The sequence below is a fragment of the Lithobates pipiens genome, unplaced genomic scaffold, assembly GCF_037356315.1.
Source record: "Lithobates pipiens isolate NorthernLeopardFrog02 unplaced genomic scaffold, aLitPip1_a1.2 Scaffold_28, whole genome shotgun sequence".
NCBI lineage: Eukaryota > Metazoa > Chordata > Amphibia > Anura > Ranidae > Lithobates > Lithobates pipiens.
In genome coordinates, this window is record NW_027507789.1 from 15,040,767 (window position 1) to 15,065,013 (window position 24,247).

At 47.8% G+C, this 24,247-nt stretch overlaps 2 protein-coding genes across 3 annotated transcripts in view; one reads left to right on the plus strand and one right to left on the minus strand.

Annotated features, from left to right (window-relative positions):
• The window catches only part of FSCN2 (fascin actin-bundling protein 2, retinal), a 59,795-nt gene that overhangs the window by 21,909 nt on the left and 13,639 nt on the right, over positions 1 to 24,247 (plus strand). Inside the window, exon 2 of the mRNA XM_077458728.1 lies at positions 21,035 to 21,191. Coding sequence (XP_077314854.1) covers positions 21,035 to 21,191 — 157 coding nt within the window. The remainder of the gene's footprint in view (positions 1 to 21,034; positions 21,192 to 24,247) is intronic.
• FAAP100 (FA core complex associated protein 100) overlaps positions 15,965 to 24,247 on the minus strand; it is a 98,850-nt gene continuing 90,567 nt past the window's right edge. For both annotated transcript variants that reach the window (XR_013263459.1, XM_077458724.1), the window contains one exon: positions 15,965 to 16,197. The gene's annotated coding sequence lies outside the window, so the exon portion shown is untranslated. The remainder of the gene's footprint in view (positions 16,198 to 24,247) is intronic.

Here is a 24,247-nt window from a genome sequence, read left to right on the forward strand (position 1 = left end):
TGGTCAGTGTGCCCCCTTTATAATCCAAAATGTCCCCTCTGTGCCCCATTGCTTCTCATTGGTGGTCAGCGTGCACCCTTTATAATCCAAAATGTCCCCTCTGTGCCCCATTGCTTCTCATTGGTGGTCAGCGTGCCCCCTTTATAATCCAAAATGTCCCCTCTGTGCCCCATTGCTTCTCATTGGTGGTCAGTGTGCCCCCTTTATAATCCAAAATGTCCCCTCTGTGCCCCATTGCTTCTCATTGGTGGTCAGCGTGCCCCCTTTATAATCCAAAATGTCCCCTCTGTGCCCCATTGCTTCTCATTGGGGGTCAGCGTGCCCCCTTTATAATCCAAAATGTCCTCTCTGTGACCCATTGCTTCTCATTGGGGGCCAGCGTGCCCCCTTTATAATCCAAAATGTCCCCTCTGTGACCCATTGCTTCTCACTGGTGGTCAGCGTGCCCCCTTTATAATCCAAAATGTCCCCTCTGTGCCCCATTGCTTCTCATTGGTGGTCAGCGTGCCCCCTTTATAATCCAAAATGTCCCCTCTGTGCCCCATTGCTTCTCATTGGTGGTCAGCGTGCCCCCTTTATAATCCAAAATGTCCCCTCTGTGACCCATTGCTTCTCATTGGTGGTCAGCGTGTACCCCCCCCCGCACCCCTTTGGTTGGTGGTCAGTGGGAGAGGAAAAGAGGGGGGGGGCACAAAGAAAAAGGGAGGGAAAGAATAAGAGAAAGAACAAGAAATATGGCTAGAGAGAAGGATGGGGAAAAAAAATAAAGAAATTAGGATAAAAGGGAAATAAAGGAGAACAAAGAGAAAGAGTGATAAATCCTAAAATGTACCAAAAGGGGTTTAAATACTGTACGAGTGGGTTTGGGGCGCAAATTACTTGTCTTGCCTTGGGTGCTGACAACCCACGCTACGAAAATAATTAGGGGTCCCCACAGCTTGGGAAAATTTTATCAAGGGGTCACGGCCCTAGAAAGGTTGAGAACCATTGCTCTAGATCAGGGGGTCTCCAAACTTCGGCCCGAGGGCCACATGTGGCCCTTTGGTAGCTTTTATCCGGCCCTTAGGGCACTATTCCTTCCACTGAAATAAGGCACTATTCCTCCCACTGACACCAACAATGGGGCATTATTTATTTTATGGATACCAATGATGGGATACTATTCCTCCTACTAATAGGGGCACTGCTCCTCCTATTGACCACAAACCCTTAGGCCATATTTATTCTCACTGGTGACGGGCCCGTGACATTTTCTGCCCCTGCTGGCCACAAACAGGCCCACCTAAAGTCTGAAGGAAAATAAACTGGCCCTTTGTTTGAAAAGTTTGGAGACCCCTGCTCTAGACAAACATTACAGCACCCTTAAAAGGGGTCTTTTACTAGAAATGAACTATACCCTTCAACCGTATAATGAATTTTGGCTTCTGGCTCTTGAGCCTAGGCACAGGTGACCTCACACACCCTTTCCTCGGCCTCCTGGGAAACCAGTGCATTCCATATCTCGCAAGGAGCGCTCCTACATCTGTTAGTTAAAGCGGGAGTCCGCCGTTTTTTTTTTTTTAAAGCCAGTAGCTACAAATACAGCAGCTGTTGACTTTTAAAATAAGGACACTTACCCGCCCAGCGAGCCCGCGATGTCGGCACCCGAAGCCGATCTCTCGATCGTCTCTCGGGTGCTGCCGCCGCCATCTTGGGTATGGGAATCAGGAAGTGGAGCCTTTCGGCTTCATTTACCGGTTCCCTACTGCGCATGCGCGAGTCGCGCTGCGCAATAAGGACGGTCCCCGCTGCCTCTGGGATCTGTGCGTTTCCCAGCAGGCAGCGGGGGACTTTCGGAAAGGGGCGTAGATCTACGCCCCTTTCCGCAGAGAGCTATCCCGGAAGTGGGTGCAGATACCTGTACTGTACAGGTATCTGCACCCCCCTCCCCCCTGAAAGGTGCCAATTGTGGCGCCGGAGGGGGGAGGGGATTCCAATGAGCGGAAGGTCCACTTTAGGGTGGAGCTCCGCTTTAATAACTTTATGAAAGAAAGTTGCAAAGAAAAATGTAAAAAGCCAATAAGCGGGTTACTGATGTCACCCATGCTCAGCCCATTACATATAATCATCTCTGTCCACCCCCCCCAGTAGCCATAAACTAGAGCAGGGATATGCAATTAGCGGACCTCCAGCTGTTGCAAAACTACAAATCCCATCATGCCTCTGGGTCTGGGTGTCATGCTTGTGGCTGTCAGAGCCTTGCTATGCCTCATGGGAATTGTAGTTCTACAACAGCTGGAGGTCCGCTAATTGCATATCCCTGATCTAGAGAGCCTATCAGACCTCAATGAAAAAAAAGTCTGTAAAATTTCCTGTACTTCCTGTATCGCCAATCAGATTCAAGCATCCAGCTCAGGCTTAATTATGATTGGCACCTGGGGGGGGGGGGGGGGGGGAAGAAGCATCTAGCTTTCTGCTTGGAGTCGAGTCTCCGGGGGGTGCGTTTGGGAATTTCTCTCTTGCATTGCAATCAAGGGGTTCCCAGATCACAGAGGGACTGGGGGCATTACAGCAATGCCTTGGATACTAAACCGAAGCCCCTGAGCCGGAAGCCTGAATTTCTATACGCAGCTCCATTTTCGACTTTGACTTTCCTTGATTGGCTGTTTTTTTTTAATGAAGCACATTCGTTGACCAGACTCGCCTGCGAGAGCAACATCTGAGGTTTTACAGCCCGGGTGTCACCAACATTCCGTATTGTTTTATATTACTACCGCAATCCGCCAACCCCCCCCCCCCCAATCACCTGTAAAGATTTACCATTAGTGAATAGTGAATCATTGATTTTATCAACCTGAACAGCAACCTTTGATCTACCCCTGTAATCTCTGCTCTGCACTAAAATGGGGGAACGTCATGACAAAGCGGTGAAGGTTTCTGTGCAATGGATTCTACGTTAATATTTTTATTGCTGTAAAAATACGCAGAAAACATAAATGATCTGCAGCAGTTTATAGAACCCGTGCATGCAAGGCGCCTAGGCCCAGTACATGAGGCTTCGGCCTTGTAGGTGGAATGCACAAACGTCCCGTCCAGCCCCGCTGTCAGAAGACTGTCAAACTCTACGAGAGGCGGGCAGCTGTTTCTGGACGGGGCCCTGGCCATAGTAACATTGCGAGCGCAACTAAACCCATCGATTTACCGGTTTCCAAAAAAATGTTACATTCCCGCCACATGTCACGAATGTAAGTCCGGTGTTCTATCAGAAAATGCAACCGAAGTGACGTTCCGTCGCGGCCATCTTGGTACACAGCACACTCGGCCTGCAGTAACCCTTCTGCCAGAAAGCGGCCAGCGGACATCTTGGTACACCCCACCGGAGTCTTGCATTTCACACTTATTTTTTTACTAGTAAAAACAGCTTATATAGTGAAATACAATATTTGGCAGTCTGTGACACTTTTTGATGTTGAATTTTTAAAAGCAGCGGCAAGCCTGCTGATCTCACAGGTTTGCTGATGTGACAGAACACCGCTGCTTTCAAAATTCACCATCAAAACAGTATGACAGATTTCAAAATCCTGCGTTTTAGTATATAAGCTGAGTTTACTGGTAAAAATAAGTCTGGAATGTAAGACTTCGGTGGGTGTAAAAAGATGTCTGCTTGCCGCCTTCTGACTATAGGCTTACTGCGGACGAATGCGGGGTGTACCAAGATGGCCGCGAGGAAACGTCACTTCGGTTGCATTTTCTGATGGGTAGCGGTGTTCTGCTAGAACACCGGCCATAGACTGTTCGAATTCTGGCTGGTTTAGTGGCAACCGGCCGAGATTCCAACCATGTATGGGCAGGCTGAATGTATCAAGTTGATCGATAAACCTGGGTAGAACTATCAGTCAGTCATAACTGATTACACGTGCATCCTCATGGCAGCTGCAGATCAAACAGAGGCCAAGATGGCGGCTTCCTTGGCTGAAAATGATAGGAGGGTTTAGTTTTGCTTTAAAGACAGCCATAGATAATAATATTATTATTATTATTATTATACAGGATTTATATAGCGCCAACAGTTTATGCAGTGCTTTTGTAAAGGGGGGGGGGGCGCATTACAATTACAGCACAGTTCAATACAGAAGGAATGGTAGGGCCCTGCTTGTGGAGCTTCCAATCTAAAGGGATGGGGACAATATGATTTTCTTTCCTACCACCCATCAACACAGACAGTGTCGATACAGGAAAGTATAGCTACCAACTGTCCCTGGTTTTAAGGGACTGTCCCTGATGTCCTTCTTTCCTCCTTATTTGTCCCTCAGTTTGATCAGATCTATATAACTGTATATAAAATTCACTTTTTATCTTTCAAAAAGTGTTTCCCAGTGCTAAACCTTTCATCCAGTTTCTAAATTGCTGCATTTGTAAATATCAAAAGCAAATATATAGGAATAGTAGTGGTAAAAAGCACTTGTGGGTTTAACCAATCATTTTTTTTTATACAATTCTCCTTTAAGTGGGTTTTACAGGGGGCGTGGCTTATGCCTACATACTTTTGCCGATAGGTGTCCCTCGTTCCCATTTCAGAAAGTTGGGAGGTGCGAGAAAGCTATTATGTTCTGCCAGCAGGGAGCCTACAATGATCACTGCTGGCTGCTATAGCTGCTAGCAGTAATCACTGCTATAGCTGCAAGCAGTAATAACAAGCAAAACAATCCAACAGACTGGTTGTACTGAAATCAATCGATGGATCAACTTCAGTACAACCAGCCTGCCCATAAATGAATTGAATCTAGTCTGATCCCTGCTGAACCGGCCAAAATTTGATCCATCATACTGGCCATAGATGAATCAAATTTTGGCCATTTCAGCAAACAAGATTCGATTCATTTATGGGCAGGCTGGTTGTACTGAAGTTGATCCATCAATTAATTTCGGTACAGCCGGTCTGTTGGATTTTTTTGCTTGTGATTACTGCTTGCATCTATAGCAGTGATTACTGCTAGCAGCTATAGCAGACAGCTGTGATCATTGTAGGCTCCCTGCTGGCAGAACACAATAGCTTTCCCACACCTCTCAACTTTCTGAAATGGGAATGAGACACCTATTCGCACCCAGGGATGAAGCATCCACATAGACTCCTGTGCCCTCCTAAGCATCCACATAGTCCCCTGTGCCCCCTAAGCATCCACATAGTCCCCTGTGCTCCCCCTTAAGCATCCACATACCTGTGCCCCCTAAGCATCCACATGGTCCCCTGTGCCCCCCCCCCCTTAAGCATCCACATACCTGTGCCCCCTAAGCATCCACATAGTCCCCTGTGCCCCCTAACCATTCGCATGGTCCCTGTGCCCCCCCCCAAGCATCCACATCGTCCCCTGTGGCCCCCCTAAGCATCCACATAGTCCCCTGTGCCCCCCTAAGTGCATCACCTGAGCACACATAATGTGAAAGAACCTGCCGGGAGCATGCATGTCAGGGTGGCTCCAGGGAGGCCAGCAAGGCAATGTAGGAGGTGGAAATGGGTTACTTACACTCAACTGCAAAAGCTAATTATACTGCAAACACAGGCTGAGCACCAAGAAGACTGAAAACCAGCCCGGACATTATAACACTATAATGATTACTGGGCCTTGACTTTCCCAGACATACACTATATTACCAAAAGTATTGGGACACCTGCCTTTACACACACATTTAATGGCATCCCAGTTTTCCTTCAATATTGCGGTGGCCCACCATTTGCAGCTATAACAGCTTCAACTCTTCAGGCCAGTCAAGTTCCTCCACTGCTTTGTGCACAATCATGCTGGAACAGGGAGGGGCCATCCCCAAATGAAAATTGTCCAAAATGTCTTGGTATGCTGACGCCTTAAGAGTTCCCTTCACTGGAACTAAGGGGCCAACCCAACCCCTGAAAAATAACCCCACACCATAATCCCCTCCTCCACCAAATGGTTTGGACCAGTGCACAAAGCAAGGTCCATAAAGACATGGATGAGCTACTCTGGGTTGGAGGAACTTGACTGGCCTGCACAGAGTCTTGACCTCGACCCAATAGAACAACTTTGGGATGAATTAGAGACCAGACTGCAAGCCAGGACTTCTTGTCCAACATCAGTGCCTGACCTCACAAATGCTCTTCTGGAAGAATGGTCAAATATTCCCATAGACACACTCCTAAACCTTGTGGACGGCCTTCCCAGAAGAGTTGAAGCTGTTATAGCGGCAAAGGGCGGGCCAACTCAATATTGAACCCTACGGACTAAGACTGGGATGCCATTAAAGTTCATGTGCGTGTAAAGGCAGGCGTCCCAATAGTTTTTGGTAATATAGTGTATGGCTCTCTGTCCAATCAGACTCAATGTCTAGTGAGGACTCAGGTGGGGAATGGCCGGTTGAGGAGCTCAGACATGAGGTCAGGAAATGCTGAGATTCACATAGAACTTCAACTCCATCTCCAATTCGGTTGGTTTTATTTGTCGGTAAAGTCTGCTTTATGTGTTTTTTTTAAATTGCTCATTCTGAATTGTCCGGTTGATTGAAGTGTCACCAGCCCCCCCCCCCCCCCCGGTCTTGGTGATCTTGCTTTGCTTGCATAATGTCCTGTATGTGATAATTAAGTGAAAATCCAATAACAGCCGTGAATTCTACTCAGGGAATTATATTAATGATGCATCTCGTCACCCTACAAGCCATCACGTTCTCTGCAACAGCTTTCATATGACACCCCGACCTGCTTCAAATACCAACTGACACCCCCAACGCCGAGGTAAACACACAAACATGAACAATCCTGACCCCTATCCTTGGGAGTCTTCCCATCCTCACATTTTATGGGCCCTTCCAGCCTTTTAAAGCGGTAGTAAACCCCTCTTGGTCATTATAGTCCTATAATGAGGCTCACCTGTAGGTAAAAATGAATATCTCCTAAGTGTGCACCGTTTAGGAGATATCCACCCTGAATGCAGCCAGTGACATCACTGGCGAATGCGCTCTGAAGGTCCGGCATACCTTGCCGAAACGCCAGAACTTCGTGCCGGAACCGAGGGTGGAGTGAGAGGGGAGTGATGTCATCGCAGTTTCGGCCAATCACATAGCCAGAGTGCGCATGCCCTCTCAGAGGTGACATTACAGTGCTGGAGGGCTTCGTTCCAAGGTGCATACTAGCACATTATGCCATTTCCTTGCAGGGTTTCTTTTTTTTTTTTTTTTAAACATCCGTGGTGTACAACTCCATTAAGGCCCAGGAATATATATGGAGTCAGATGGACTTTTTATCAACAAGCTCCATTTTTTTTTTTTTTTTTTTTTAGCCTTCCCTTAATTTTTTTCTGTCCGGCGTGTAAATATAAATATGACCAGAAGGCTCAGAATCATACCCAGCGCACTCAGCTCTGTCAGTTTACAGCCGTGGTCTCCAAACTGTGGCCTGCGGGATGGATACGGCCCTTTGCTTGCTCTTATCTGGTCCTTGGGGCACTGTTCCTCCTACTGATACCAATGATGGGGCATGACTTTTACTACTGACACAAACAGAGGGGACTATTCCTTCCATTAAAGGCTAATGTTGGGTCACTATACTTCCCCATACTGACCACAGGTACTATATAATGTTTTACTCCCACCGATGCTGGAGCATTTCTGTTTCCACTGGACACAGCCTGACCCCCCCCCCCCCCCCCCTAAAGTCTAAAGGACACTAAACTGGCCCTTTCTTTAGAAAGTTTGGAGACCCCTGGCTTAGAGCACCGGAGGGGGGAGTACACTTGTGATGAGGGGTGTGGCTGTTACTCAGATCTGTCAACGTAGAGAACTGGAGGGGGAGTATGCTTGTGATGAGGGGTGTGGCTGTTACTCAGCTCTGTCAGCTTAGAGAACTGGAGGGGGAGTACACTTGTGATGAGGGGTGTGGCTGTTACTCAGGTCTGTCAGCTTAGAGAACTGGAGGGGGAGTACACTTGTGATGAAGGGTGTGGCTGTTACTCAGGTCTGTCAGCTTAGAGCACTGGAGGGGGGAGTACACTTGTGATGAGGGGTGTGTCTGTTACTCAGCTCTGGCAGCTTAGAGAACTGGAGGGGGAGGGCAGGAAGCAACATTTTCAAGGTAATTTTTAGGCACATCATTAAGACAGGGCTGTGGCTCCCCAAGTAACAAAGATAGTCATACACAAATCTGTTACCTTCCGGGAGCTGCGAGCGGCTATCTGAGGGCAGGTTCGACATCACTGGGGGGGGGGGAGGGCAGGGTGATGTCAGCAAGAGCAATTTGGCCACACCCAATGTTCACCACGGCACGCAATGCGCACAGCAATACTACACTCCTTGGGGCACCCAAAGGTGGCCCAGACCAGTGTTCGGGTTTGGCTTAAAGAAAAGGTGGTAACCCTATGGCACACCCATTGATCCGATTATTTGGGTTTGGTTTTCAGTCTCATGAAGGTGACCCTGCTTTGCGGGAGCCAAACACAGATGGGAAAGGGATTTTTAGAAAGCAGGAGGCCTGTGTGCAAGATCATAGGTTGGGCCCCTTTCCCAAGACTTTATGCATTTTGTGGCATCCATCATGTGTGTAGTCTAAGCCGGTGACCATGGGCTCCAATGCGCCCAGGCTCAGTCTAAAGATCAGATCATATGTAACCAACCATTATGAGCGGTCACATAAAATGGGCACTAGTGCCAGCCATTGATTTCCACCCAATAAACACATGCGCCCCTCATCTCTCAGACTTTTGTACTTCATACTGTCACGTCATTTTACGAAGGTTCTGTAAATACCTTTTATTATTAGGAGTTGTTTTTGGGAATGGTGAAGAAAAGCCTGGCCTGCCTATCCACTGGCACTAGTCTGGATGTGAGGCATATCACATGTGTACTAGATCGGCAAATAGTCGGCACTGAATGGGGCGGGTGCAGGGCCAGCATACGCAGACCTTCCTATGAGCTGCAAGTGACCAGCCTGGTTTCAACTCAAAAGATGGCGTCACGGCGAGGAGAACTTCCGGGACTGAATCCCCAATGTGTGCAGTGAGTGCACTGTGGGCCCCCTCCTCTTTTGGGGCCCATGTGAACTGCACACACTAGGGACACACCAGTTTTCTTTTTGCTGCGAGGAAAGAGTCCTAAAGACGTGGGTGCCATGTTTTCTTCTCCCAGTTGGTGCATCCAAGCAAAAATTTAACCCCCCCCCCAGACCCAAGTAAATAGTTCATCACTTTGCATATTGATGAGTTTTGTGCTTGGCTGGAATTCTGCTCCGAGCTTCTCTGAGTGAGCCGAACGTGTAAGTCGATGCCCCGCGCTCTTGCAATGTGTAACCTGATGCTCATTTGTCTTATGTGATACTCTGCCACCAGCCACCGGCAGTAACCGAGTCATCAGGTCAACCTGACTTGACCCGCACAGCGAAGAATATTGCCGGCCTGGACCTCATAGCCCAATTGTCTGGACAGGTGACTCAACCCGCTATTTATGAAATACACAGAGAACATGTCTGTGTCTTCCCGTTCCAGGAGCCGGTGGTGTACGCAGGTCACAAAGTATTGTTGGTGAGAAATATGGAGGTTACCATTATTGGCCTGGGTGGTATGTCATTGGTAGTGAAAAGTTTAAACCCTCAACACAAAAATGTTTATTTAAATATAATCCTCAATGGCCACAAGACATATAAATACACTTTGTGTGCACCATGTGCCTTTACAAACCCAGATATTACCTTAAAAAGAAGTAGCTAATAAAATAAGAGAGGGGTTGAGGTGCATGTAATCATGCACGTCATTTAAAGTCCCACAACCCTCTTGCTTTCTTAAAAAAGGAGCAGTGACATCATCACTGTGCTGTACATAGCCTGTGCGATGAGCTGTGGGAGGGGCCCAATCGCTCCACCCTCTACAGAAAACTACAGGAGGGGGGCGGAGACAAGACCAGTCCCTCTGCACAAGGAGAGAGAGCAGAGCTGTAGGAGGGCTCCAGCAGGCTCCACCCACTATAGAAAACTACAGGAGGGGCGGAGACAAGACCAGTCCCCCTGCACAAGGAGAGAGAGCATAGCTGTAGGAGGGCCCCAGCAGGCTCCAATCACTACAGGAGGGGGCGGAGACAAGACCAGTCCCCCTGGACAAGGAGAGAGAGCAGAGCTGTGGGAGGACCCCAGCAGGCTCCAATCACTACAGGAGGGGGGAGGAGACAAGACAAGTCCCCCTGCACAAGGAGAGAGAGCAGAGCTGCAGGAGGGCCCCAGCAGGCTCCAATCACTACAGGAGGGGGGAGGAGACAAGACAAGTCCCCCTGCACAAGGAGAGAGAGCAGAGCTGCAGGAGGGCCCCAGCAGGCTCCAATCACTACAGGAGGGGGGAGGAGACAAGACAAGTCCCCCTGCACAAGGAGAGAGAGCAGAGCTGCAGGAGGGCCCCAGCAGGCTCCAATCACTAAAGGAGGGGGCGGAGACAAGACCAGTCCCCCTGCACAAGGAGAGGGAGCAGAGCTGTAGGAGGGCCCCTGCAGGCTCCAATCACTACATGAGGGGGGCGGAGACAAGACCAGCCCCCCTGCACAACGAGAGAGCAGCAGTGAACGGTCTTTATTACAGGAAGTCTCACACTGGATTACCACACAGATCTGGAAGAAATACACAAAGCACACAGAGATTCCACATGATGAATGGATAGTTTTATTAAAAGATCACTAAAGATATATATATATTTTTTTTTTAAATAACAAACATGTTATACTTACCTCCACTGTGCAGCTCGTTTTGCACAGAGTGGCCCCGAACCTGGTCTTCTGGGGTCCCTCGGCGGCTGTCTCGGCTCCCCCCCCCCCCCACAAGGACTCAACACCTTCATGTGAGCTCCCTCGCATGGTGAGAAGTACTTGCGGGCGCACTCCCGTGATACAGCCAGCGGCTAAAGCCGCTCACTGTATCACTTGGCCCCGCCCCCAGCACACCAATGGTCATGACCCTTCGACAGATGGGCCGAATATCGACTGGTTTCTACTGAACCGGCCAATGTCGCCTGATATTCGGCCCCTATGTACTAGGCTTCAGATTGTAAGCTCCTGAGGGCAGGGACTGTATGAATGTACAAATATTTATGGGATTTGGTGTTGCATGAAAAGGAGAAAGTGTCTTTGTGCAGTTGTTGTCCCGTTATCCCCTCTAGACCCGGTGGTATGTAGGACACGGCCTCACTCCCCTCAGCCAGGAGATGAGTGACGTTACCGGCCTCACGTATCAGCCTGTGAAGTGCTGCTGGTTAGACAGAGGGCACGCTGCGCGCTCTGCGGATATCGTTCACTCAAGTGGGGCTCTAGTGACTTGCAGCGATTGCACTTGTAGTGCCGACAGCCTCAGTTTTACACATGGCAGACTCCCAAATCACACACACGCCTCTCTGTTATCAGTTTTCAGTGATTGAAGAGAACCTGTCAGATAAAACCTTCATAGGAGAAATGTAAAGCTGCCAGTGCTGACCTCTCCTACTGAAAGAAAAAGACGACTTCTCTGGTTGTTATACTGATCCAGTGGCTGCAATACTTTCCTGTCCCTCTGTTCTGGGTCTAGTATGTAGACCAGGAGCTACACTATATGTAGGGTTGCCACCTGTCCAGGATTCACCCGGACAGTTCGGGTTTGGAAGCATGCGTCCAGGTTTCAGACTGCCTGAAACCCGGACACATTATTCAGACTGGACCATGGCTTCCCAGCAGGGTTACTGGCTGCAGTTGTCTAAGCTGAGAATGTCTGTTACACCCTCTTTCACACTGCCTAAAACCAGCACTCCCCCCAAACACACACTCACACAGACAGGAGAGGAGAGAGGGCTTGATCTGTACCTCTTACTCTCTTGATTAGAAGTCCAGCAGCCTCAGATACATCTGGATGAGAGGTGCTGATGCCAAGGGGTGAGTGAGCTCACCATCCATCCCTGTCTGTGACTGAAGTCTCCCCCCTTCTCTCTGCTTCCTCTGAGAAAGTACACTTAGGTAAATCAGGGTTCTCAGATCACTCTTTACATCAGAGTTCCCCTTTACACCAAAGGGCACAGTGTTCCCTCTTACATCAAAGTCCTCTCCTTACATCAGAGTTCTTAGTGTTCCCCCTTAAATCAGGGTTCCCAGAGGATGCCTTATGTAAGAGTCTCCAGAGTTCTCCCTTACAGTGAAAGGGAGCTCTGCAAGTTCAAATGTAAAAGGGGAACTCTGTGGACTCTGATGTAAAGGGGAACTCTTGTTATTAACTTCATATGATTAGAAATGTTATTTAATAGCAAAATATATGTATAGTTTTAGCAAAAAAAAAATTGCTGTGCGCCGATAAAGTGTTCAGGTTTGACTTCAAGAAAAGGTGGCAACCCTAGACTTATGCCACGTACACATGATCGAATTTCGGCCAGCAAAAGACCGATGAGAGTTTTTCCATCGGAAAATGCGATGAAAACCGTGTGTATGCTCCATCGCAATTTAGCTGGCTGAATTCCCATCAGCAAAAATTTGATAGCATGTTCTCAATTTTCCCGATGGAAAAGCTTTCTATCGGAAGTTCCGATCGTGTGTATGCAATTCCGACACGCAAAAACTCACGCATACTCAGATTCAACTATGAGATGGAAGCTATTGGCTACTAAGTATTGAACTTCCTTTTTCTAGTCCTGTCGTACGTGTTGTAAGTCACTGCGTTCTTGGAGGTCGGAATTTGGTGTGACCGTGTGTAGGCAAGCCAGTTTGAGCGGAATTCCGTCGGGAAAACCATCAGAGCTTTTTCAGACGAGAATTCCAATTGTGTGTACGTGGCATTAGGCTGCCCATACACGGGGCTGAATTTCGAAAAAAAAATTCTTTCGAAAATCTTCTCTAAGGATTTTCGTTCGTATTTCGCACCATTAGTGGAGCTGCAGCAACAGCCAATTTTCGTGCGTCCATCGAATTTGAGTAAATCGGACATTTTTGAAAAACTAACGATTTTCTAATCAATGATGGGAGAATCGTGCGAGAAATGTAAATCGAAAAAGAAATGCGCATGTGCAAGAAAAGAAGATTCCCGGAAAAGAAAAGAAGATTCCGGGCCACGAAAATTCTTTTCTGTAACAACAGGAGGTGAAATTGAAGGCTTGGTTGGCCGAATTTCGAAATCAATGGTGGCGCCATCGGATCACAAAAAGCACAAATTTTCAGATTTTCAAAAGAAAATTCTTTCGGAATTCGACCCGTGTATGGCCAGCCTTAATCCCAACAGCAGTCTGATAAGATAATTCACAGAACCTGCACACAGCCCGCAGCACGGGGAGAATCATATTTAAAGTGGTTGTAAACGCTTACAGGTTTAGGAGATATTTGCAAAAGTCAGGCGGCGCGCAGGCGCACTGAGCATGCCGCTACTGCGGGAGTGACGTCATTGCGGCTCCAGCCAGTCACAGCGCCCGGAGCCGCGATACCCGGAAGTCACTCCAGAATAGATGGCGGCGCAGGAGGAGGCGGACAAGGGTCGCTTCAGGGGCTTCCATCTCAGGTAAGTTATTCATAATGAGCTAGTATGCGTTGCATACTAGCTCATTATGCCTATGCCTTGCAGGGTCTATTTTTTATTTTTATTTTTATTTCAGCTTGGCTTTACTTCCTCTTTAAACATTATTGATGCGCGTTTCCAATGCCTTTTTAAAAAAAATTAGAGTGGATCTGGTCAACAGCCATTATTCAAGGCTTCCTAATACCTGTTGCCAATGCATCAAAAGTACATGTAATGCCGCGTACACACGACCGGACTTTCTGGCAGTCTAGGTCCGACGGAATCATTCCGTCGGATAGTCCGATCGTGTATGGGATAGTCCGATCGTTTTTCTTTAGAAGGGCGGACCAAGAAATATAACATGTTTCAAATCTGTCCGACGGACTCAATTCCTATCGGGAAAACCGTTCGTCTGTATGCTGGTCCGACGGACCAAATACGATGCAAGGGCAGCTATTGGCTACTGAACTTCCTCTTCTAGTCTCGTCGTACGTCATCGCGTTCAAAACAAACGGACTTTAGTCCGTCCGTGCGTGGGCAAGTCCATTCGTTCGTAAGTCCGTCGGGGAGACTGTCGGACCTTTTCTGCCGGAAAGTCCGGTCGTGTGTACGCGGCATTAGATACATTGTAACGCGCTGCGGTCAAACCTCTATGGGCTTCCCAATGCGCTGAAATGCCAAACAACAACAGACCTGCCATATTTTTCAAAACGCACTGCAGTGGCGGCACCTGTGATGGGATCAGACACTGTCTTTATTATGGTGACCTGCAACCACATGTCGGAACACGTTTGTTAAAACACATCAATGTCAATGGGCTCTTAAAGCCTTGGCCAATGGCTGCTAACCCCATCCATTCCCAATTTTAAAAAATGCATCGATAACGTGTCAACGCACATCAGTGCACAATGGCAACATGTGTTGGCGCATGACAACGCACCTGCCGAACGCTATTAAAAAAAAAAAGAAAACACTTCCACGCACATGCATAGATCTAAATGGTTCCTTCAGGTTCATTATTATTATTATTATACATGTTTTACATAGCGCTAACAGTTTACGCAGCGCTTTACAATGTAGAGGGGGGGGGGGGGGGGCAGCACAATTACAGTACAGTTCAATACAGAAGGGACAGGAGGGCCCGGCTCATAGAGCTTACATTCTAAAGGTTGGGAGTGGTGGTACAAAAGGTAATAGATGCATGGAATGATTTGATGGGGGTTGCTCGGGGGACAGTTGTTACAGTAGGTGGGTGTGGGATAGGCTTCCCTTTCACACTGGGCCGGTGGATGCACCGGCGGAAAAAAGCCCCTATTTTAACTGACAATTTCGCGGCATTATTCGGCCGCTAGCGGGGAACTACCCCCCCCCACGCTAGCAGCCAAGAAAGGGTTAAAACCGCCACAAAGCGCTGCTGCAGCAGTCTTGCCTGTCGCTTGGCACCTTGAAGTTTCAGCTCCCTCCATACATTTTCTATAGGATTAAAGAGGTTCTAAAGGTTCGTATTTTTTCACCTTAATGCATCCTAAGAATTACAGTGAAAAAACACCTGGCAGTGACCGGCCCCCGCACCTCCCCCCCCCCCCCCCCCGTTTTACTTACCTGAGTCCCGTATTTCACTCGGTGAGAATGCGGTGTCCCTCTCTCCACGGTGTCCCGGCTCTTGATTGGATAGATTGATAGCAGCACAGCCATTGGCTCCCGCTGCTGTCAATCAAATCCAATAATGCTGGGGGCGGGGCTGAGTCCAGAATTCATGTCTATGGACGCAAATGCTGGACTCGGGAGCATGCCCGCATGGTAACCCCCCCGGGAGATCGAGGAGGTTATCTGATGTGGGGGGGGGGGGGGGGGGGGGAAGCTGCCGGGGGACCCCAGAAATGGACGATTGGGGCCACTCTGTGCAAAACAATGACTTTAAAGTCTGGAGACTGGCTAGGCCACTCCATGACCTTAATGTGCTTCTTCTTGCACTACTCCTTTGTTGACTTGACTGTATGTCTTGGGTCATGGTCACCCTGGAAGACCCATCCACCACCCATCTTCAGTGTTCTGGCTGAGGGAAGAAGGTTCTTATCCAAGATTATGCAATACATGGCCACATCCATTGGCCCCTCAATGCAGCAAAGTCGGCCTTTAATTTCAGCAGAGAAACAGCCCCAAAGCATCATGTTTCCATATATGTGATGGTCTTGTAGCCCAGTCCAGCCTTGTGCAGGTCTACCATCTTGTCCCCGACGTCCTTTGACAGCTCTTTGGTCTTGCCCATGATGGGGAGGTTTGAATGGAAGGAAGAGATTCTGTGGGCAGGCGTCTTTTATACACGAGTTGTTGTTAGGAGCTCCTTCTTACATTGACAAACAAGAAAAGAACTGAAAATGGGTCAAATAACGGTGAAGTGGTCCAATCCCTATATACTTATCAAAAAAAAAAGGCTTCCCCCTGAGTGGGTGGGATTTTAAATGACCATCAACTCCGGACACAAATGGACACAATAATATACAATTTTTATTCATAAATTACACAATGTACATAATATTACCAGGAAGTGCAAATGGGCTAAACAATGTCCTCCTGGTATATTAATAAATAAACAAACATATATACAGAACAAAATATGATTAAAACAATGCTTGTCATATATCACCCACACCCGACGCGTTTCCAGTTGCTGATAATTCAGAACCTTCATCAGGGGTGAACAAACTTGATGATATAGCAATCTATAATATAAAACAATTCAATTAAAAGCATATAAGCTATTTTTACGCTATTTTTACCAGGCTGGAAAAAAAAAATGTATTAAATTAAAAAATAAAAAATAAAATAAAAAACACATTCTTCTTACATTGACAGGACTGATCTGTGTACCACATGAGCACCTACTGTAGGCAGTGTGTGGGAGCCAGAATTATTGTTGGTTGGTTGGTAAGGGATCAAATACTTATTTTACTCACTGAACTGCAACTCTTTTTTTTTAATATTTGTTTTAGGTGTTTTTTTTCTGAATTTTTGGTTGATATTCTGTCTCTATAATTTAATATATACCTATGATAAAAATTACAGACCCTTCATTTCTTTGTAAGTGGGCAAACTTACAAGATCATTATTTTCCCCACTGTACGTATACAACTTTTTTATTTTCAGAGAGTGTGAATAAGCAACAAAAAGACACCTGCAATTCGATTTTCACAGAGGCATTGCGCCCCCTTTTAAATAATAATAATAATAATAATTAAAAAAAGTCTAGCAGGTCTGTATGGAAATAGCGTCCTTTTCCTCTCAGGAGGGGCGAGGCGACCATTCTCAGAAGGCTGCTGAGCTGTGCAAAGCCGCTTATGGCGAATGGAGGCTAACAGCCAAGATTATAGAGAGGGTGAGGGTCGAGAGAGAGCTGGAACAGCCAGCCAGATGGAAACGGCAATCAGATTAACAGGCTCAATTAGTGGCAATTGTTTAGGGAGGGAATTTGCCGACTTTACTGGATTGGGCAGAGGAGGCGCGGGAGAGCGGCGAGGCGCCAACCGCTGAGCTAGACACTCCAGGAAACTATTTATGAAGGCGGCGAGCGGGATCGGGCTGGATGGAGTGTTGGGGGGGCTGGGGGTGGATTAGAGGCAGGTCATCTAATAACTGTTACCCAAAGAAATCTCGGTGCCATCGCGGGCGGCGTGCGATCTAACGCGGTACAATCATTGCCGTCCCAGATAAGGATACAAAACGGGACGACAATCTGTGATTGGAATACGGGAAGAACGCGCGCGGCTTCTGTCCCTTATGGAGGAATGCCGACACCCATAGAGGGATCCAAATTTTACATATTTATTTTGGAAACTGCAAAGAAAGAGAAGACATAAAATAGTTTGATCGACCACGAGGAATGTAGATTGTAAGCTCCCATGACCCTCATGTCTGGTATTGAAGCTGCACAGTCTTTCTTTATTTAGCAAACTGTAATAATAATAATAATAATAATAATAATAATAATAATCATAATCATAGACTCCACCAGTAATGGAATGAAAAGTTACATTTCAATCGCATCTGTGATTCCCGACTGAAAACGACTGACATTGCCTGAAAATTGCTACTTTTATGACTTTGGGTGGGAAGACTGTGGCCAGTGGAGGATTGACAATGCCTCAGGCTTGTTGGTCAGCTGGAGTCTTAAAGCTCGGTTCACAACTACAGGTGTGACTGAGTGCCGACGCGTTTCCACTCATCGTGTGCAGGGTAGCCAATTAATTTCAAGGACTCTTTTCCGAAAAACGCACTTGTTTGCAGATGCACAGAGGTGCCATTAACAATTAAAGATGCTGCTAAATTGTCCAGAGCCTCTCTCATCCTCTGGAGCTCCCTATCCCAATCTGTACAGAGCATCTCCCATCCTTCAGAACTCCCAACCCCAATCTGTACAGAGCCTCTCTAGCCTCTAGAACTCTCTACCTCAATCTGTACAGAGCCTCTCTATCCTCCAGAACTCCCAACCCCAATCTGTACAGAGCCTCTCTATCCTCCAGAACTCCCAATCTATACAGAGCCTCTCTATCCTCCAGAACTCCCAATTTGTACAGAGCCTCTCTAGCCTCTAGAACTCTCTACCTCAATCTGTACAGAGCCTCTCTATCCTCCAGAACTCCCAACCCCAATCTGTACAGAGCCTATCTATCCTCTAGAACCCTCTACCTCAATTTGTACAGAGCCTCTCTATCCTCCAGAACTCCCAACCCCAATCTGTACAGAGCCTATCTATCCTCTAGAACCCTCTACCTCAATCTGTACAGAGCCTCTCTATCCTCCAGAACTCCCAACCCCAATCTGTACAGAGCCTCTCTATCCTCCAGAACTCCCAACCCCAATCTGTACAGAGCCTCTCTATCCTCCAGAACTCCCAATCTATACAGAGCCTCTCTATCCTCCAGAACTCCCAATTTGTACAGAGCCTCTCTAGCCTCTAGAACTCTCTACCTCAATCTGTACAGAGCCTCTCTATCCTCCAGAACTCCCAACCCCAATCTGTACAGAGCCTATCTATCCTCTAGAACCCTCTACCTCAATTTGTACAGAGCCTCTCTATCCTCCAGAACTCCCAACCCCAATCTGTACAGAGCCTATCTATCCTCTAGAACCCTCTACCTCAATCTGTACAGAGCCTCTCTATCCTCCAGAACTCCCAACCCCAATCTGTACAGAGCCTCTCTATCCTCCAGAACTCCCAATCTATACAGAGCCTCTCTATCCTCCAGAACTCCCAATTTGTACAGAGCCTCTCTAGCCTCTAGAACCCTCTACCTCAATCTGTACAGAGCCTCTCTATCATCCAGAACTCCCAACCCCAATCTGTACAGAGCCTATCTATCCTCTAGAACCCTCTACCTCAATCTGTACAGAGCCTCTCTATCATCCAGAACTTCCAACCCCAATCTGTACAGAGCCTCTCTATCCTCCAGAACCCCCAATCTGTACAGAGCCTCTCTATCCTGTAGAACGTTCTACCCCAATCTGTCCAAAGCCTCTCTAATCCTCCAGAACTCCCAACCCCAATCTGTCCAAAGCCTCTCTAATCCTCCAGAACTCCCAACCCCAATCTGTACAGAGCCTCTCTATCCTCCAGAACTCTCAATCTGTACACAGCCTCTCTATCCTTCAGAACTCCCTACCCCAATCTTTCCAGAACCTCTCCCATCCTCCAGAACTCCCTACCCCAATCTGTCCATAGCCTCTCCCATCCTCTAGAACTTCCTTACCCCAATTTGTCCAGGGCAACCGGTGGCTGCAGAAAAGAAATTTGTACCATCTTATGGCCTGCCTAACACCTGAACTTTGACTGTTTCGGTTATCTCCTCCATCACAGTTATTACTTTTTGCATCACTTGCCCTACTTAGCTTGTAAGCTCTCATAAGAAGGACCTTCCTAAAGCCGGCCATTTTTTTTTTTTTTTTTATCAGCCATTCAGCCTAACCTAAAAAAAAAAAAAAAAAAAAGAATTGATTCTCCCATCCACACATTTGAGGTGGATGGAGGAATCCTCCTAGTGCACTGTTGTATTCTGACACTGGGGACTCCTATGCTGCCAGAATACTCTGATTAATGCTGCAGCCACAAGCACAGATCAAGCAAAAATATATTGACAGTCCTGTTTATGATCACTAGATCAACTCCGCAGGATGTGGAAACCTTGCAAAAAGATCTGAACAAATGAATGGGGGGAGGGGCAACTACATGGAAAATGAGGTCAATGTAGGAAATGTAAAATAATGCATTTGGGTGGCAAAAATATGAATGCAATCTATACACTGGGGGGAGACCCTCTGGGGGAATCTAGGATAGAGAAGGACCTGGGGGTCCTAGTAGATGATGGGCTCAGCAATGGCATGCAATGCCAAGCTGCTGCTAACAATGCAAACAGAATATTGGCATTAAAAAGGGGATCAACTCCAGAGATAAAAGGATAATTCTCCTGCTCTACAAGACTCTGGTTTGGCCGCACCTGGAGTATGCTGTCCAGTTCTGGGCACCAGTCCTCAGGAAGGATAAACTGGAAATGGAGCGACTACAAAGAAGGGCAACAATGCCAATAAAGGGTCTGGAGGATATTAGTTATGAGGAAAGGTTGTGAGCACTGAACTTATTCTCTCTGGAGAAGAGACGCTTGAGAGGGGATGTGATTTCAATATACAAATACCGGACTGGTGACCCCACAATAGGGAGAAAACTTTTTTGAAGAAGGGAGTTAAACAAGATTTGTGGCCACTCATTAAAATTAGAAGAAAAGTGGTTTAACCTTAAACTACGTAGAGGGTTCTTTACTGTAAAAGCAGCAAAGATGTGGAATTCCCATCCACAGGCGGTGGTCTCAGTGGGGGGCATCGATAGTTTAAAAAAACTATTAGATAAGCACCTGAACGACCGCAACATACAGGGATATACAATGTAATACTGACATATAATCACACACATAGGTTGGAGTTGATGGACTTTTGTCTTTTTTCAACCTCACCTACTGTGTAACTCCTCTGGAACATGACCAGTCATACCCAAGTCGAAATTCATCCGATTCCTTCTGAACCGGCCAAATGTCGATCCATGTGTGGCCGGCTTACCCTTCTTGTCTTGTCCTGTATTGTAACTGGACTGTCCTCCTTTATTCTGCAAAGTGCTACACAAATTAGCGAAACAAAATTAACCAATAATAACAACAACATGTCCATTGTAGAAGACCCTTTCTACAGGGTGACAACGCTCACAGCAAAACACATAGCGTGGTCACCCTGGAATGGAAAAATAATGAATATACTGGCAGGATCGACAGATGATAAAACTATTTTATAGAGAGGGATGTTTTGTGGGGCTGGGGCACCGGTAGGCACACTGGGCATGTAGCCCCGGGGTATCTGGCTGCATTATTTAGCCGCAGGAGGGCATGGGTGCGCTGTCCAGCAGCCTGCCAAACTCTACGAGAGGCTGAGGGTTGCTGCGGCTAGAAGGTGCATATAACATATATTATTTCCTCCTCTGATTGGACGGGATTTAGTTACGTTTCCTTTCTATATCTGCAGGTATAAATGTCTCCGCCAATCAGGATGAGGAGACGGACTTCGAAACGTTTCAGATGCAAATCAACAGGGAGAACAAGAAATGCAGCTTCCACACCAACTCTGGCAAGTACTGGACCCTGGTGACCCACGGCGGCATCCAGTCTACGGCCACCGAAACGTAAGAATCCTCCTCCCGAGTCTCCCCGCAGTCACAGCTCGGTCCTCCTGTGTGCCCCCTGTCAAGCTCTGCAGCCCGAGTCAAAAATATCCACGGGCACGGCAGGTGTGCAGCCCTGTCACGCTATAATGCCACAATTCTAGTGGGTGGCCGGGGGAGGGGGGGTATGTGGTGGTGTGATAAACTGTGGGTCAGCTGCCTGTTTTTATCGTCTCCTGGCTGCCAATGTCAATGAGCCCCAATAGACGCCGCTACTCCAGTGATCTCCCGTGCCGGACAGCTTACTGAACACAGGAGGTGATCCTGGCAGTGCTGGGGTAAGGTCATCTAGAGCCCAGGGCGAACATGCCAAATTGTGTCCAGCCCCCCGAAGATGTATGTGCATTATGTGTCAGCAAAAATCCCCCCCCCCCCAAAAAAAATAATCTATAACTAATCTGCATGCTTAGCTCAAATCCTCTGATTCCACATATGCTCCCAGCACAATCTCCCCCCTCCCCCCCAAAAAAAGTCCCCTGTTCCTAGCACAAATCTTCTACCCTCAAATTTCCCCTCTGTGCACACATCTCACCTCCCAGCATAAAATTCCCCTCCCCCAAACCCCCATCCTAACACAAATATCCACCCCCCCCCCCCCCCAAATTTCCCCTACTAGCACAAACCCACAAATCCCCCATCCTAGCACAAATCCTCTTCCTCCATCTCCCCTCTCAACAAAGACCCCCCCACCCCCGCTTCTAGCACACCTCCCCAAAGTTCCTCTCCCAAAACAATCTCTACCTCCTGCCCCCCCCCCCCAATTCCCCCTTCCAACACAAATCTCCTCCCCCCAATCTCTTTGTGGTGCCCCCGAACCTCACATGATACCACAGTGCAAAGGGCAACCGCCCTTCCTGCCCACCCCTTGGCACATGTGCCATTCAGAGAACGCTTTACATTGTCTCAATAAATGTAAAGCTTCCTCTGAATGGATGAGGTGGGGATTGTGATGTCACCACCCAACCTGGTCCAATCAAAGAACTGTTTGGATCTACTGAGAAAATGCAAAGCGCTCTCTGAATGGCACCTGCGCCCAGCGGCCCACCTCCTGTGTTCACAATGCAGCAGGGCAGCCGCTCAGCGCAGGACCTGGAAGCTAGTGGAGATCACTGGAGCAGTGATGTAGTAGCAGTGCCTATACGGTAATTCCCAGGTTCTATCTAGAGGGGTGCTACAGGCCCGGTGTATACATGTTTGGTCAAAGTTAGCCTAACGTAACAATATCCATACCTGGAATGCAGCATTAAAGCGGAGCTAAAGTCTCCAAACTTACCTGTCCAACAGTCCTGTGCTGTCACCAGCATCTACTTCTTCTGGTCTTTGGGCCTCTTCATTGGCCGGCAGGGGGATGACGTCACTCCTGCACATGCGCAGGAGCCCATCATCCCTGCACTCGAAGGCTGGTCCAGCACTGTAAGCTGAATGGTGCATGTGCAGCTCAGTTTACAGTGCCCGGAGGAGACGGTGAGCAGGCAGGTAGGGGCACTTTATTGCAGGAAGAAACCGTGCATGTCTCTTCTCTAATAAAAGCCCACCCGCTCTCATGTTTTTACAGTGGGACTTCAGTTCTGCTTTATATCCACTTACTGTTGACAGACTCACGGCCTCTGCTGGAAGTCTGTTCCAGACACCAACTACTACTTTCCTAGGTCAGTTTTTAACATTCCTCCTCCTAGTTGGAGGTCATGTCCTTGTGTTCTTCATACTAATATCTCTCCCAAACTGTATTCACACTTTTACAAAGGGAGAAGCTCCAGGCAGGAAGAGTTGATGACCAGCTCATCTTGCTTCACGCAGGCAGGGCTCAGCGCCGGGTACAAAAGGCCTTGGCCTGGGGGGAAGACACGGCCTGTGATGAGTCAATGAGGTTTCCCGTTCTTCTGTAGTCAGAGACAATGAGACATATGGCAGATCAATACACAGGGCACCTGATCTGCTTTTAAAAGCATTTCAGCATCAGCTCTGTGGGAGGGACTGCAGAACCCAGCATGCTTCACCAAAGGAGGAGGAATGGGCCCTCAGCATAGGAGGAGGAAGAGGAGGAGAAGAAGGAGGAGGAGGAATGGGCCTTCAATGGACATTTACCATATGGTAGTCTTGGAAATAATTTGTCCATTGGTATGGCCCCAATTCAAGATCAAGGAAAGCCAAGTTAGATGGATATTATACATGGGAAAAAGATAGACTGAGAATGTTGTCATTGCAGTACTGAACAAAAGGTTCAATCTTTGGGAGGTGGGTCGTCCCATGTGATGATATCATCGTCAATATGTCGTCCATAAAAGGACGATATGGGCGACAAAGGTATAAGATAAGATCCCTCCAGATAAGGGACTTTTCCCACCAAGGGTGAGATTGGCGTAACAGGGTGCAAAAGATGCGCCCATATCGGGAGGAAAGAAATCACCTTGAAAGAAGAAATAATTGTGCTCCAAACAGAAGCGAGTGCCCTCCAAGATGAGCTGGGCCTGCGCGGGATGCAAATAGGACTCCTTAGTAAGGAAAAAGCTAAGGGCTGCGAGACCATCATGCGTGATGGAAGTGAACAGTGATTAGACATTGAGGGACATCCAGAGGTAAGTTGGTTCCCACTTGTAGGTAGAATATCTAATAATTACCAGAATGGGCCTTTCCTGTAGGAGGAGGAATGGGCCTTCGGCATAGGAGGAGGAATGGGCCTTCCCTATAGGAGGAGGAATGGGCCTTCCCTATAGGAGGAGGAATGGGCCTTCCCTATAGGAGACGGAATGGACCTTCAGCATAGGAGGAGGAATGGGCCTTCTCTATAGGAGGAGGAATGGGCCTTCAGCACAGAAGGAGGAATGGGCCTTCAGCACAGAAGGAGGAATGGACCTTACTCATAGGGGGAGGAATGGGCCTTCAGCACGGGAGGAGGAATGGGCCTTCCTCATAGGGGAAGGAATGGGCCTTCCTCATAGGGGAAGGAATGGGCCTTCCTCATAGGGGAAGGAATGGGCTTTCCTCATAGGGGAAGGAATGGGCCTTCCTCATAGGGG